Source organism: Chenopodium quinoa, unplaced genomic scaffold (genome assembly GCF_001683475.1).
Source record: "Chenopodium quinoa cultivar QQ74 unplaced genomic scaffold, ASM168347v1, whole genome shotgun sequence".
Lineage (NCBI taxonomy): Eukaryota > Viridiplantae > Streptophyta > Magnoliopsida > Caryophyllales > Amaranthaceae > Chenopodium > Chenopodium quinoa.
Genome location: NW_018745521.1, coordinates 282,809 through 296,672, shown reverse-complemented (window position 1 = coordinate 296,672; position 13,864 = coordinate 282,809). Strand labels below are relative to the sequence as shown.

General features: G+C 36.2%; 2 protein-coding genes across 2 annotated transcripts; one reads left to right on the top strand and one right to left on the bottom strand.

The window, feature by feature from the left end:
* LOC110715303 (alpha-mannosidase 2-like) lies at nucleotides 1–6,949 on the top strand. Its single transcript, XM_021893872.1, has 4 exons — nucleotides 1–712; nucleotides 2,158–2,307; nucleotides 2,528–2,560; nucleotides 3,566–6,949. Exons 1-4 carry the CDS (start codon nucleotides 125–127, stop codon nucleotides 6,308–6,310), a joined length of 3,516 nt encoding a protein of 1,171 aa, XP_021749564.1. The 5' UTR covers nucleotides 1–124; the 3' UTR covers nucleotides 6,311–6,949.
* Nucleotides 6,950–7,161: 212 nt separating this feature from the next.
* On the bottom strand, nucleotides 7,162–12,531 carry LOC110715308 (mannose-1-phosphate guanyltransferase alpha-like). The gene is made up of 15 exons (XM_021893875.1): nucleotides 12,080–12,531; nucleotides 11,850–11,947; nucleotides 11,657–11,757; nucleotides 11,346–11,424; nucleotides 11,073–11,133; nucleotides 10,899–10,945; nucleotides 10,722–10,814; nucleotides 10,550–10,640; nucleotides 9,494–9,542; nucleotides 8,805–8,921; nucleotides 8,570–8,717; nucleotides 8,291–8,383; nucleotides 8,136–8,204; nucleotides 7,687–7,729; nucleotides 7,162–7,545 (listed from the first exon to the last, which is right to left on the bottom strand). Exons 1-15 carry the CDS (start codon nucleotides 12,126–12,128, stop codon nucleotides 7,445–7,447), a joined length of 1,239 nt encoding a protein of 412 aa, XP_021749567.1. The 5' UTR covers nucleotides 12,129–12,531; the 3' UTR covers nucleotides 7,162–7,444.
* Nucleotides 12,532–13,864: the final 1,333 nt, after the last annotated feature.

Sequence of the window (13,864 nt, the reverse complement as noted above, 5' to 3'; positions counted from 1 at the left end):
TTCCACCAAATTTCCACACTCCTTCACTCTCAAAAACACCAAGAAGAAAAGTCATAAATAAAAAAGAGAGAGAGAGAATTTCCAAATTTGAGATCTTTCTCTCTCTCCTCCAAAATTCTCCTCCATGCCCATCTCCTCCTACCTCGGGAACCGCAGCAGAAGTGGCGGCGCTGGGTGGGCCCGCTCATTTCTTCCAACAACAACCGCCGCCACCACCACCACACCGACAAAATCAAAGCTCCACCGCAAATCACGGCGAAGAACCCAATTGCGTGACTTCATTTGGGCCCACTTTTTCACAATCGGATTATCAATTTCTCTCCTCCTCTTCACGGCGGCGCTTTTCCGCTTCGGCCCATTTTCTCTCTCCTCCCCCCGATTCTCACGGCGGTATTCTTCGACTAGACCCAGAAAGTCGAACCTCAGGAAACTACCCTCTGCTTCTCACAACGACGTCGTTTCGTCTACTGCTGCTGTTGATATTACTACCAAAGATCTGTATGATAAGATTGAGTTTTCGGATGTTGATGGTGGGCCGTGGAAGCAAGGATGGATGGTTACTTATAAAGGGAATGAATGGGATAATGAGAAGTTGAAGATTATTGTTGTTCCTCATTCTCATAATGATCCTGGTTGGAAGTTTACTGTTGATGAGTATTATGATCGTCAATCTCGTCATATTCTTGATACCATTGTTGAATCTCTCTCTAAAGTAAGGTTTCTTATCTTATATTATGTAATTGGATTCATTTTATTGTTTATGGTTTAATTTGGGGTTTTTGTGATGTTGATTTTGTTGGCAATATTTTGTTTAGTGGGTTAGTTTTAGAATTGTGAGCTGCATTGAGTAAAGTTGGTAATTTGAATTTGTAGTGCTTAGTTGGAGATGGTGATTTATGGGTCGGGTTGACCTTTGCGAAGTTCTGGTCCGATAGGGCACTTTTTTAACCATGTTGATGTGAAATTTCTTGGATTTTGTGTTCATTTTTGAGCTTCCATATATAGCAATGCACATATTATTGGATTTTTGGATGGGGAGTTTGAGGTTCATGAGGTAAATGTTGTTGGGGTTTGGTCTGTTTTTGTTGATTTACTCTATATGATTAATTGTTCAACTCCATCAAACAGATGCACATCATTGATATTGGATCACATTACAGGGATATAATGAGCCTTATATTAAGATTTAAGTTACTATGAGCTCAATATTGTTGGGTTTCTATGGAAATGCTTTCCTCTGCTTTAACATTAATTCAAGTTGATGCATGTTGTTCAATCGCCGAGTCTCTTTTCCAAGTGGAAATTGGGTTGTCCTTAAAGATTTATGTTAGTTATTTGTTATGGTTATGTTACTCAGTGTAACAAATTCTAGTTGGAGCTTTGAGATCCAACATGTGTGCTTAATGTAGTATGAAGATTCCTAGTAACATGATAATATTGAGGGGTGTCAACTAATCCAGCTTCCCCTTTCGCTTATGACCTGTTTCTAGGTAGTAAAATGGTAGTGATGAGAATGTACATTTAAGGGTAGCATTGCTAAGAAAGTATCACCCTAATGTCCATGGTATTGCAATCCCATCCCAAACTCGTGTTTATCTCCATAACGTATCATTACCATCCATTACCACCCCTCTAGTGTTAATGGATGACAAATTGACAATAGAAACTTGTGAAGAAAAGAGATGCCTGGTGGTTAACTAGCATCATTATGGGAATTGTCATAGAACTTTTCTTACAAATTTACATACAAATTCATTCCCATCTACCAAACTAGCCGTAAGTCACATTCACCTTGAGCCCATTTTCCCAGTCTTGTTTTTTTTTAAGTTGTTGGAGGATTACCCTGTCACGTTAACATTCTGAAAATGTTACTTTACTTTCTTCAGAATTTTGGGTCCAGAGTATTACCTAATTAGTGATCTAGTTGCTTGGCTTTGAATCATCTAGTCACTTTATTTTTTAATTTAATGGAAGAGTTTGTATTAAAAACTCTATACCTTTTTTTTTTGGTTACACATTTAGAACCACTAATGGAGTAATCTTTTTGTATTGCAATGCTACATTATCCTGTATCATCATCTTCCATCTAATTAATGTTGAAGTTAACACACCTTTGAGTTTATCATTTAATTTATCTCTTGAACCTTTGTGTTGTAGGATCCACGGCGCAAGTTTATATGGGAGGAGATGTCATACTTGGAGAGGTGGTGGAGGGATTCTTCAGAGAGCAAAAGGGAATCTTTTGCAAATTTAGTGAAGAATGGGCAGCTAGAAATTGTCGGAGGTGGTTGGGTAATGAATGATGAGGTAACACTTTTTTGACATTGACCGTATTGCAGGCTGTTTAGCTGTTGCTATCATCAATTACTAAATTATGTTGTTGATTATTTATGAAGTAATGAAGTAGCAAGTTATTTTTTTATACTTACAACAACCTTTTATTGGATACTTTGGTGAGTAGTGGGAAAATAGATAAAGCTAAATATATTTGAAACTCAGCTAACATCTATTTCCTCTGTGTGTGCAGGCCAATTCACATTTTTATGCTATCATTGAGCAGGTGAGGACATCTCTACATATCCTCTTCTATATTACACCTCCAATAAGGCCTTTGTGCACTAGCAAGTTAGACTTAGCTTAATGTATGATATTTGCGAACAACAATAGTTTGGAACAGGAGCTACCTGTTCCCTCACATTATCCGAGATGTTTGTATTTGTAGCTATGCTCTATGATCCCAACTTATACAACCCATAGATGACTGTGTTATTATCGATGCTTCTAGCTTTATTTAAAATCAATTTATGCTTTATTTATATGTCTTTACTGAAAGCAACATCTTTAATTCTTATATTAATCTCATGTTTTGCTATTCTTTCTAAATTCACATTTGAGGCACAGGTCAAATGCCTGATACTTGTCTGCAATTCTGTATTTAGCATAGTTCAACAAGCTGAAAGTATCTTGCCGTAAGTGGCCATCATGTTATTCCGAATTACCGAGTAATTTCTATAGTCGTACTCCTGTTATGGAGATATTTTCTCTTGCTTACATGGCTGGCTAAGTTCCTCTGAACTTCATGATTGGTAATTCTTATAAAGATAATCTTTGCTGATGGTTATGACGGCCAAGATCACATGTCATATTTGACAACATATAAAGGCATTTGTGCAGAGGTCATGATTCATTTGTTTAAAATAGTGACCATCTTACATTAACAAACTTATTTGCTTGTGGAACTGTGCTGTGAGGGTTATGTTTGGATTTTATCCCTTTTTCTGATTTCTGTGATTGTCAAGTCTATGTGTATCTCATGTAAGCCATAACACTTTGTTGATTTGGCTACTATATGTATCCGTGTAAAGTTGTATTTATCTTTGTTTCCATTCCATGCCTTGTGGGTTATTTTCCCCCCTTCTAGATTCTAGAGTCTAGACCTTACAGTAGCTCATTTATGTTATTGGTCAGCCAGATGATGATTTTATACATCAATATATAGTCATTTAGTACCATTGCTGCATTTAATATTGCTTGTGCTCCTGTCTGATCAAATTTTATGCATCAGATGACTGAGGGTAATATGTGGCTAAATGAGACCATTGGAGTGGTTCCTAGAAATGCTTGGGCAATTGATCCATTTGGATACTCTCCTACAATGGCATATCTTCTCCGACGCATGGGTTTTGAGAACATGCTGATACAAAGGACTCACTATGAGCTCAAAAAGGAACTAGCCTTGCATAAAAATTTGGAATTCGTATGGCGTCAGAGCTGGGATGCTCTGGAAACTACAGATATATTTGTGCATTTGATGCCCTTCTATTCGTATGATGTTCCCCATACTTGTGGGCCTGAGCCAGCTGTATGTTGTCAATTTGATTTTGCTCGGATGCGTGGTTTCATTTATGAACTCTGTCCCTGGGGTCATCATCCTGTGGAGACTAATCAGGAAAATGTGCAGGAGAGAGTAGGAAAGCTGTTGGATCAGTACAGAAAGAAATCAACCTTGTACAGGACAAACACACTTCTTATTCCCCTAGGAGATGACTTCCGTTATGTCAGCATAGATGAAGCAGAGGCACAGTTTAGGAATTATCAAATGTTATTTGATTATATTAATTCTAATCCCAGCTTGAATGCAGAGGCAAAGTTTGGCACATTGGATGATTACTTTCGAACCCTCCGTGAGGAGGCTGAAAGAGTGAATTATTCACTTCCCGGCGAGATCGGATCTGGCGAAATTGAAGGTTTTCCATCTTTATCTGGAGACTTCTTTACTTATGCTGATAGGCAGGAAGATTATTGGAGTGGCTATTATGTTTCAAGGCCTTTCTTTAAGGCTGTTGATCGTGTTCTGGAGCATACACTTCGAGCCTCAGAAATGTTGATGGCACTACTATTAGGACGTTGTCACAGAGTTCAATGTGAAAAGTTGCCGGCTAGTTATGCGCACAAGTTGACAGCTGCACGGAGGAATTTAGCCCTCTTTCAGCATCATGATGGAGTCACTGGTACAGCTAAGAATCATGTGGTCAAGGACTATGGAACCCGAATGCATACCTCTTTGCAGGATTTGCAAATTTTCATGTCCAAAGCTATTGAAGTATTGCTGGGCATTCGCTTTGAGAAAAATGAACAAAATCCCTCTCAATTTGAGCCAGAACAAGTGAGATCCAAGTATGACGCACAGGCTATTCACAAGGGTATTATTGTTCAAGAAGGAGCTGCAAGATCAGTGGTCATCTTTAATCCTCTGGAGCAAACCAGAAATGAGGTTGTGATGGCAATTGTTGACAGACCAGATGTAAGTGTCTTAGACTCCAACTGGACTTGTATTTTGAGCCAGGTTTCTCCTGAAATGCAGCACGATAAGGGCCAGATATTTACAGGGAGGCATCGTGTCCACTGGAAAGCTTCTATTCCTGCTTTGGGGCTTCAAATGTATTATCTTGTCCATGGAGCAGGGCAGTGTGAGAAAGCAAAGCTGGCAGACTTGAAAATTTCAAGTTCTGATCAGTTACCTTGTCCTGCACCATATGCTTGCTCGAAAATAGAGGGAGAGGTGGTTGTAATTCAGAATCGTCATCGAACTCTTACTTTCAATGCAAATCTTGGCTTATTAATTAAAGTTGCTAATAGTGATGGTTCCTTAAATAATGTGGGCGAGGAGATAAGCGTGTATAACAGCGAGGGAAGTGGTGCATACCTGTTTAAACCTGTGGGTGATGCACATCCTTTCATTGAAGCTGGTGGACAGTTGGTGGTTACCACAGGTCCCTTGATGCAGGAAGTGTATTCTTATCCAAAGACTCAATGGGATGAAGCACCTATCTCTCACAGTACTCGAGTTTATAATGGAGAAAATACCATCCAGGAGTTTGTCATTGAGAAGGAATATCATGTTGAATTTCTTGGGGATCAGTTTAATGACAAGGAGCTGATAGTCAGATACAAGACTGATATAGAGAATAGAAAGATTTTCTTTTCTGATTTAAATGGTTTTCAGATGAGCAGGAGAGAAACATACGATAAGATTCCTGTGCAGGGAAATTATTACCCAATGCCCTCCCTTGCTTTTATGCAAGGACTTGATGGTCGCCGATTTTCAGTTCATTCACGTCAATCACTGGGTGTGGCAAGCCTAAAAAATGGATGGCTGGAGATAATGCTTGATCGCCGTTTGCTGAATGATGATGGACGTGGTCTTGGGCAAGGAGTAACTGACAACCGTCCAATGACTGTTGTATTTCACATCCTTCCCGAGTCCAATATTTCTTCTGTTTTAGATCCCAGTTCGAAAGCCCTTTCTTTAAACCCTTCCTTGCTGTCCCATTGTATTGGGTCTCACTTGAATTATCCCATACATGCGTTCATTGCTAAGAAAGCACAAGAACTTGCCCCACAACCACCACCACCGCGATTTTTCTCCCCTCTTACTTCTTCTTTACCATGTGATTTGCATATTGTGGACTTCAAAGTTCCCCGGCCTTCAAAGTATTCATTTTTGGAGCATCCTGTAGAAGATCCAAGGTTTGTTCTACTATTTCAGAGGCGGGGTTGGGATTCATCATATTGTCGAACTGCAAGATCTCAATGCACAAAGTTAGCAGATGAACCTGTTAATCTTTATAGCTTGTTCAAAGACCTGGACGTCATGCACGTAAAAGCAGCATCTTTGAATCTCTTACACGATGATACAGAGATGCTTGGTTATACTGAGCTTTCTGGAGAGGTTGTGCAAGAGGGGCATGTTGTCATCCCTCCCATGGAAATACAGGCATACAAACTTGAGTTGCGACCTCACCAATGAAAGCAGGCTAACCCTTTGGTTTTTTAATCTTGCAGTTTTGATGCAGAAACGATTTACTTGGGGACACTATCTTGAAATGAATCTGCCATATATCAGTGTCTCAGAGAAGAGGGTGTACCAAGATGCTTTATAGCAGCACGAAATTGTTGTCCATCATTCTTGTACACAAGCACTAAGGGCATGCCCTTAAAATGATGTGCTGATGTTGCCGGTTGATTCTGTTCCCATATAAATGATGGTTACTCGGTCCAAGTGATAGATGAGGAAGTTCTTGATCGGCCATTTACAGATCTTTAGGATGATTGTGGTTGTATGTTTTCAGGTTCTTGTGTAAGAAAGCCGGTTTTGTGAATGAATCATTTGCATACTGTTGATATGGTCAAAACCCTGTAATTTAGAGGTAGTAGTAGTGTAGGTGATAGAAATTGTATCGTTTTTTGATGTGACTGATTATGCAAGGGAACAATACTTTTTTTTGGCAGTTCTTGTGTAAGAAAGCCGGTTTTGTGAATGAACCATTTGCATACTGTTGATATGGTCAAATCCTGTAATTTAGAGGTAGTAGTAGTGTAGGTGATAGAAATTTTATCGTTTTTTGATGTGACTGATTATGCAAGGGAACAATACTTTTTTTTGGCAGATTGACAGACGCTGAAAAAATCTCTTGTAGCACTCAAATGTTCCACTCACTGCATTGCTAACTGTCAATGATAATGTAGTGTGTACTGCTTTCTGAGTGATTTTTTTTGGAAGAATTTTTCTGAGTTTGTTACCTGATTGATTGTTTTTCCTTTTTTGTGTGTGTGTGTGTGGGGGGGGGGGGGGGGGATATGATTCGACAACTAACAAAGGGCAAAAATATAATCAAGTTTTATACAGTATAAAATTTCACTTGTTCAATCAGATTGGTACAGTAAAAAAAACATGTTTGCAAAACTATTTTGCAAAGATAGATACATGGAGATTTGTTTTTAACCAGTATTTCAGAAATTAGAGATTCTGTATGTATTGCTCAAGATGTTTTATCAGTCAAAGCATCACGTCTCGGACAGCTATCACTAGTTACAAAACAAGTACATTTAACGCAGACATTTTTCTGCCCACTCTCAGTCATGTGAGAAAATGCTTCCGTAACTATAATATGATCTCTTCTTGCATGCTGACGTTCAGAACCTTGTTTGGAAGAACAATGCAGTTTATGACAACAACTTCGTCTTCTACATTAACAGATTCTCCTGCATTGAGAGATATCTATATTCAGAATCTGAAGTGTTTATTAAGATCTTTCTTTTTTTTTTTTTTTTTTTTTTTTTTTTTTGTGCAGTAAGAAACACACCCAAAGATTGACATAAGAACTAAAGGGATGTAGTCGTTACCAAGGATTGTAACTCCAAGCTTAGAGTTGTAATCACCATCAGCCTATATGAAAAATTCAATGTTAAGTTATGTGATGATCAAAGAACTTTATACATAGTTTAGTTTAGTCTGTGAATGGTACACATAAAATCATATTAATGGAAAATATATTTTCAATAAATTTAAAGTTTCAAACACGATTTTCTTTTGTTTGGTTCCGCGCTATTAAAGTTAAAAGAATTATTGAGGGGAGGGGAGGAAGAAGGGTGAGAAATAGGGTGTGGAATATGTTACATTCTCTTTTCAAAATAGAATTATATTTTGCCCTTGGGAAAACTATTTTCAGCCCTTCACATACCAAACGAGAGGAAAGGGAAAAAACTGCATTAACTGAAAAATGAATTTCCTCCCAAGTCCCAACCAAACATAATCTTCATAATCCAAGAAATTAGGTCACTGATAAACTTGCCTGAACACGTGACCATCTCCCAACTGAAGACTTCCATCCAATAATAGCATGAGTAACAAGTGCATTTTCCTGCAGAAGGTATAAAGTATCAAGCCATATTACAATTAATGTACTGTGTTTACAAGTAGAAAGTATTATATTCATCAATTCAGTACCTGAATCTCAACATCATCCAAAATGATGCAGTTTACAAGCCTTACACCAGGTCCTATGCGAACATTAGCTGATATTGACACATTTGGACCAATCTATGCAAAGAAAAAATAAAGTAAGAAAATGTATTATATGCTTCTAAAAAGAGTAGCATTTAGAGTTCAAATTATATAATATGTGTTTTAGACTTAGGAATATATTCTGATAAGACCCTAGGTCAGTATATATCCATCGAGATACACTAACAAATCACATGTAATGATCAGACAAGTTTTTGTTACCTTAGCAGTCGAATGTACTTTAGCTGATGGGTGGATATAAACATCACCTACAATAGTAGCATTCTTTGTACCATCCCCACTAGCCAGAAGATGGGGAGCATTCTGCTGAAATAGAGCAAGATACAACCCAGAACATTTCAAGGACATGCTGTTTACAATCAAACATGACTGCAATTTAGCATTGTGAAGCTCCAAGTTTAAATGATTTAATATAGAAAGCTTTGTCAGAACATACCCGGGAGTCTTAATTTGTTCCCAGAAATCCAATGTTTCATAGGTATACAATTGTTTCTTTCCAGCCAAAGGAGACAAAATGTCCTGGTCCAATCTTACAAAATCTGCAGGGAGGGCCCTTTTAAGAATTTTATTGATATCAGTGTGCTACATAGCTCTGAAGTAAATAAGTGCATACAGATATAATATAAAGGTTTCTATCACCAACATTGAAAGGTAAAGCACATGAGCTTTCTTTTTTGGATTAAAGATCAAAGATAATTTATTTTTTTAGGATTAAAGATCAAAGATAATTTTATTTTTTTTTTAAATTAAAAAAAAAGAAACCATCCTAATGCCTTAAGATTAACTCTGAAGGTTCAGTTGATAAACAAAAGGTAAAACTCCCAAATGGTTTCAAGAGCTACACCCACAGCATGTCAGATTACAGAGAAACAACCAACACATTCCAGCTCATGGGCTGGAAAAATTGAACAATTATAGGCCAATTATTAGAATACATTTCTTCATTAACTCAAAACATAGCTTCATAGTTAATCTGCATTAAGCCTGAAGATCATAAACTTAGCAAAAGGAATCTGCAACAAACATGAAATCCCAATAAACTAAGCTATTTTTCTAAGTTGAATTTAGTAAACAAAATAATTTCAAATATAAATGTCACTCAGTCATACGAATGCTAGCTCATACCTTGTAGCTGAATGCAATGACTCGTAATTGGACAGGCGACGTAAAGATCCTGTGAATGTAAATTATTTTTTAGTAAAGAAATGCAGACAAAAGGTTCTCTCTTGACAGTATATTGACTAGCAATGACATCTCAACAAAAAAATAGCTTCACTCCCCTGTTCACAGATTTAAAGGATAGATTTCTATCATTATCTACTAAAACAATATGCTATTGGGTGACATGCATAAGAGGTAAATAAGACTATATAAGCCACAAAAACTCAAGGACAGCTCAAAGTTCAAAGTCTGAATTAAAATCCAGAATAAAATCACTAATGAAATTAAGGAATGAACTGGATACTTTACATTTTCCATGACTCATGCATTTCCATCTAATCGTCTTTTACCAAAAGGAATTTTTTTTTTTTAAAAAAGAAAAAATCTTAATTGAATGCGTAAAATAAAAACTCAGGAAAAGCTTTAGTCTTTCATTTCATTTCATTTCCCATATCTAATCCTTGAACATCACTTGACACTTCCTTTTCACATAAATTCTTAAGTTTGGAGACCTTGTTGAACAAAACTAGCTGGATAAACATATCTGGCGAGTGGCAGCAAACTTTGAGGGACGCAGTGCATTGTGAATCTTTCTTTGACTTTCAACACATTGTTGCATTGTGCATTACATAAACACAATAGTCAACTGAGAAAAACAAAATTTTGGTAAAACTACATGAGGTTAATGTCGAGTTTTTAACAACCATAAAAGAGGATGCTTCATCATCTTCTACAATTTACACAAAAGAGAAGCATGACTGAGACAAGTAATTTAGCACTCGTATGAGTCGTATCATACTATTATGTAAAGGAAGTTTTAAGACCACGTCCAAATAGGTCAAAAATTACTAAATCAACAGTAACAGAAATCATCCACCCTGTTGCCCATCCAGTAAGAAAAAGGAGATCAATAGTGTGAAAAGACTAGAAAAATTGGAGTATTGACTATAAAAGGTTGCATAAAGCCCTCCTGCCCCTCATATACTTAAAGAAAAAGATTGCACAAATACTGGAAATAACCTTTGTCTTCCCGATTGGCAAGCACACCCTGGATAGCCGAAAATATTTCTGGAGTAAATACATATATGCCACAATTTATCAAATCACTAACCTGCAGTCACACAAACAATACAAGATATAATAACTCCTACAATGACAATGCAGAAACTATTGACACTAGTAGGGCACATACAAATGTCTCAGGCTTTTCTGTGTAGTGTAATAACTCTTTTGTATCAGAATCGGCAACCAACTCACCAAACAGGTTGGCCGATTCAGCAGAAACCTGCACAAAGAGTCACTTTTAAGGGTGAATCGAGGAATGAATGAATGGAGCAATTCTAAAGACTGGTTTAAGCAAGTAACCAACCTTAATTACTAATAATGTACCCATACCACCATATCTCCTGTGGGCATCTGAATGAGTCAAATAAACAAAAACAACCATGGCTTAAGTTGTAGTACCTTCAAAGATCCCATCAGTGTACATCACCGCAGACAAATCGGACATGAAAACTAACTAAAGAACTATAATGTGCATTACCAAGCATCTTTGCTAGCGGGAAACTGCAGCAGACATCAAAATTCAGAAGAATCATATGTGACTGCAAAATGAGATGAGAGGAAACAAAAAGAAATCAGTGATTCTGAGTCAATGTCCTCACTTCTCTGTTAAATTCAAATCTAGTTGATATGGTAGGATGCCAATAAATTTACTCAACAATATAAAGCTAGACAAAATTTGTTCATGCGATATTCAAAGGAATGTACATCATTACAATCCATCACTAATATAGGTAAAAAGTTGATTACAAACCGGCCCATCTTCCATAATCAGATCTCGAAAATGATACAGTCCACCAGCAGACCCATGTGGTTTGTCTTCTTTCAAATATCTAAATTGAGACAAATTGTAAAATGCTCAAATTCAGTTAAAGTGACCCCTTGAACCATGATAGCTTCAAAGAAAACAATATAACACAGAAACCAAACACAAGTTCAATTTGAGATCACATAAAGATCTCATGTTCAACCTTGACTCTTTCTATGATTTCGAATTAGTTCAAAGTCACAAATTCCTCTAAGAATAGCTCAACCGAAAACTCGAAAACAAAAATAGAAACTCACCTAACCGGAACTTTCAGTTCATTTGAGATTGAAGACACATACAAAGCAAAATCACGCTCTTCATATAATCCAATGAGATATATTTGAACCAAATTTGGTATCTACATACATAATAAACCTTCAATCAATCAAAGTTTAACAAAAATTAATCATCAAAATTCAGCATTAATAACAACTATATAAGATAACATACAGTTTTGCAAGCAGAAATTTGATGGTGGATCATAGGATGGCCAGCAATAGGAAACAAGGGTTTTTGAGTATTGAATGATAACGGACGAAATGTAGTTCCTGATTGACCCAATACATTCAAACATATGAAATCACAATATACTACGGAGTACTATGAATTGAGAAATTAATCAAATGGGCATGAAATTAAATTAGGAAAGTTTTGATTTTTCTGATGAATCTGATTCATACCTTCGGTGGGCCCACCGACCAAGATCACAGCAACTGCTTTATCCTCCATTAATGAATCGCAGTGTAGAACTAGGAACTGGGTTTTGTGGTTTGAGGCACTTCGCAGTGATGTTAGCTAAAAAGGTCGAGCCTTGCTTCAACTATTCTCCCACTTCTTGTTTAGAGGTCAGAAGAACGAATTGAGTCTTTTTTTTCTTTTCACTTTATTTTTTTGGGTTGTGGAATTGGAAACATAGATCATTACATTAGTAAGGGCAATACCTTTGTGGACCTTGTGATCTCAACTCTAATTTTTTGGTCGTGCAGTGTTATGACAATCTTCTATATATTAAAAAAAAAACCTATGAATATCATTTTGTGTCGTATTAACGGGACTTTCTTCTTAAATTTCAATTTTGTATTCATATTTTAATTATGTTTCTACCTTAATATATAAGGTGCATAAAGAATTAGAAGCAAATAAGGAGATTTGAGATTATAAATGTAGGGATTATGAGTCAAACTATTATTGGGGAGCCATTGGTCAAATAAAATAGGAGACTGTTTTAAGTACTTTTTGAATAGTTTTCTTATGAAAATGTGCATTTTTATTGGCATATAGAATGAGCAAACGAGTTGTCTAAATCTTCTATGAGACTAAAAATATATAGAGATCTTTTGCCCTAGGTCAACTATAAATGGGTTGATATGCAAGAGTGGTTGTTGTGCAAGTGACTACTAACCTATCAAGTTGAGTAAATTATGTCCTATCATGCAAGCTGACCTTACTTATGCTTGACTCTAAGAAAATTATTACAAAGGACAAAAAGAACTTTATTTTTGACACAAAGCTAGAGATATATATTAATCAGAAGACAAATTATCCATGAGTGCTTACAAGGATATTTCATACGGGCAACAATTTACCATACTTAATCTACCCTGAAAGGTACTAATTTATCTAAATGATAAGCTACAAAATAACCCTCCCATTTTCACGTGAAAACACTCAACAAAGTCACAAAGAGAAGCTTATAAAAAAAATTGTCATCCAATCTATTATCAGAGTCTGTGAATAAAGTTAAAGTATTGTCCAACTGAGCAATTATAGCCTTGCAATTCAACTCTATCAAAACCTTCAAAGTAGATGGTTGAACTCCATGATTTGTTTATATACTCTATCACCGTGGATTTATTTCAACTTTTTGACATTGACCATCATGCACATGATATCTAAAACTACAGTATCCTTTATGTTTAAATAAAATGTCTACCTTCCTTTTTTTTTTGGCTTTTTATAATGTATGAGAAATAGCTCATATGGTTAGAGCCTCTATTTTAGGAATTGATTCACATTATCCGGATTAATGACTCTCTAAACTCTAAACACTCAAAAGAAAGATAATAAAAAAAAAAAAAAAAAGTTTGTATGGCCAAACTATTTCAAGTTTTCAACCTTGAAAAAATTAAAAAAAAAACAAAACAAAAAACGAGGGAATATATATTACGGTGTAAATAAAACAAATCAAACCTTAAAACATTGCCTTACTTTACTCGGGTTTCTCATTCCTCTGATAATTCTCGTTTCTCAGTTTCTCCCATCTCTCAATACTCAATCCTGAACAAACAATCTGCTCAAGCTTATTATGATTGCATAAACTATATCTTTAATCTTGAGTCGTCATTTTCTCTCTGATTTTGTTCTTCGTTACCTACCAGCTTTCTACGCTTTTTCCTGAATAAACTAAAATACAAGGACTGAAGTTTGCATTTTATTGCATATAAAGTACTACATTTGGCCTGAAG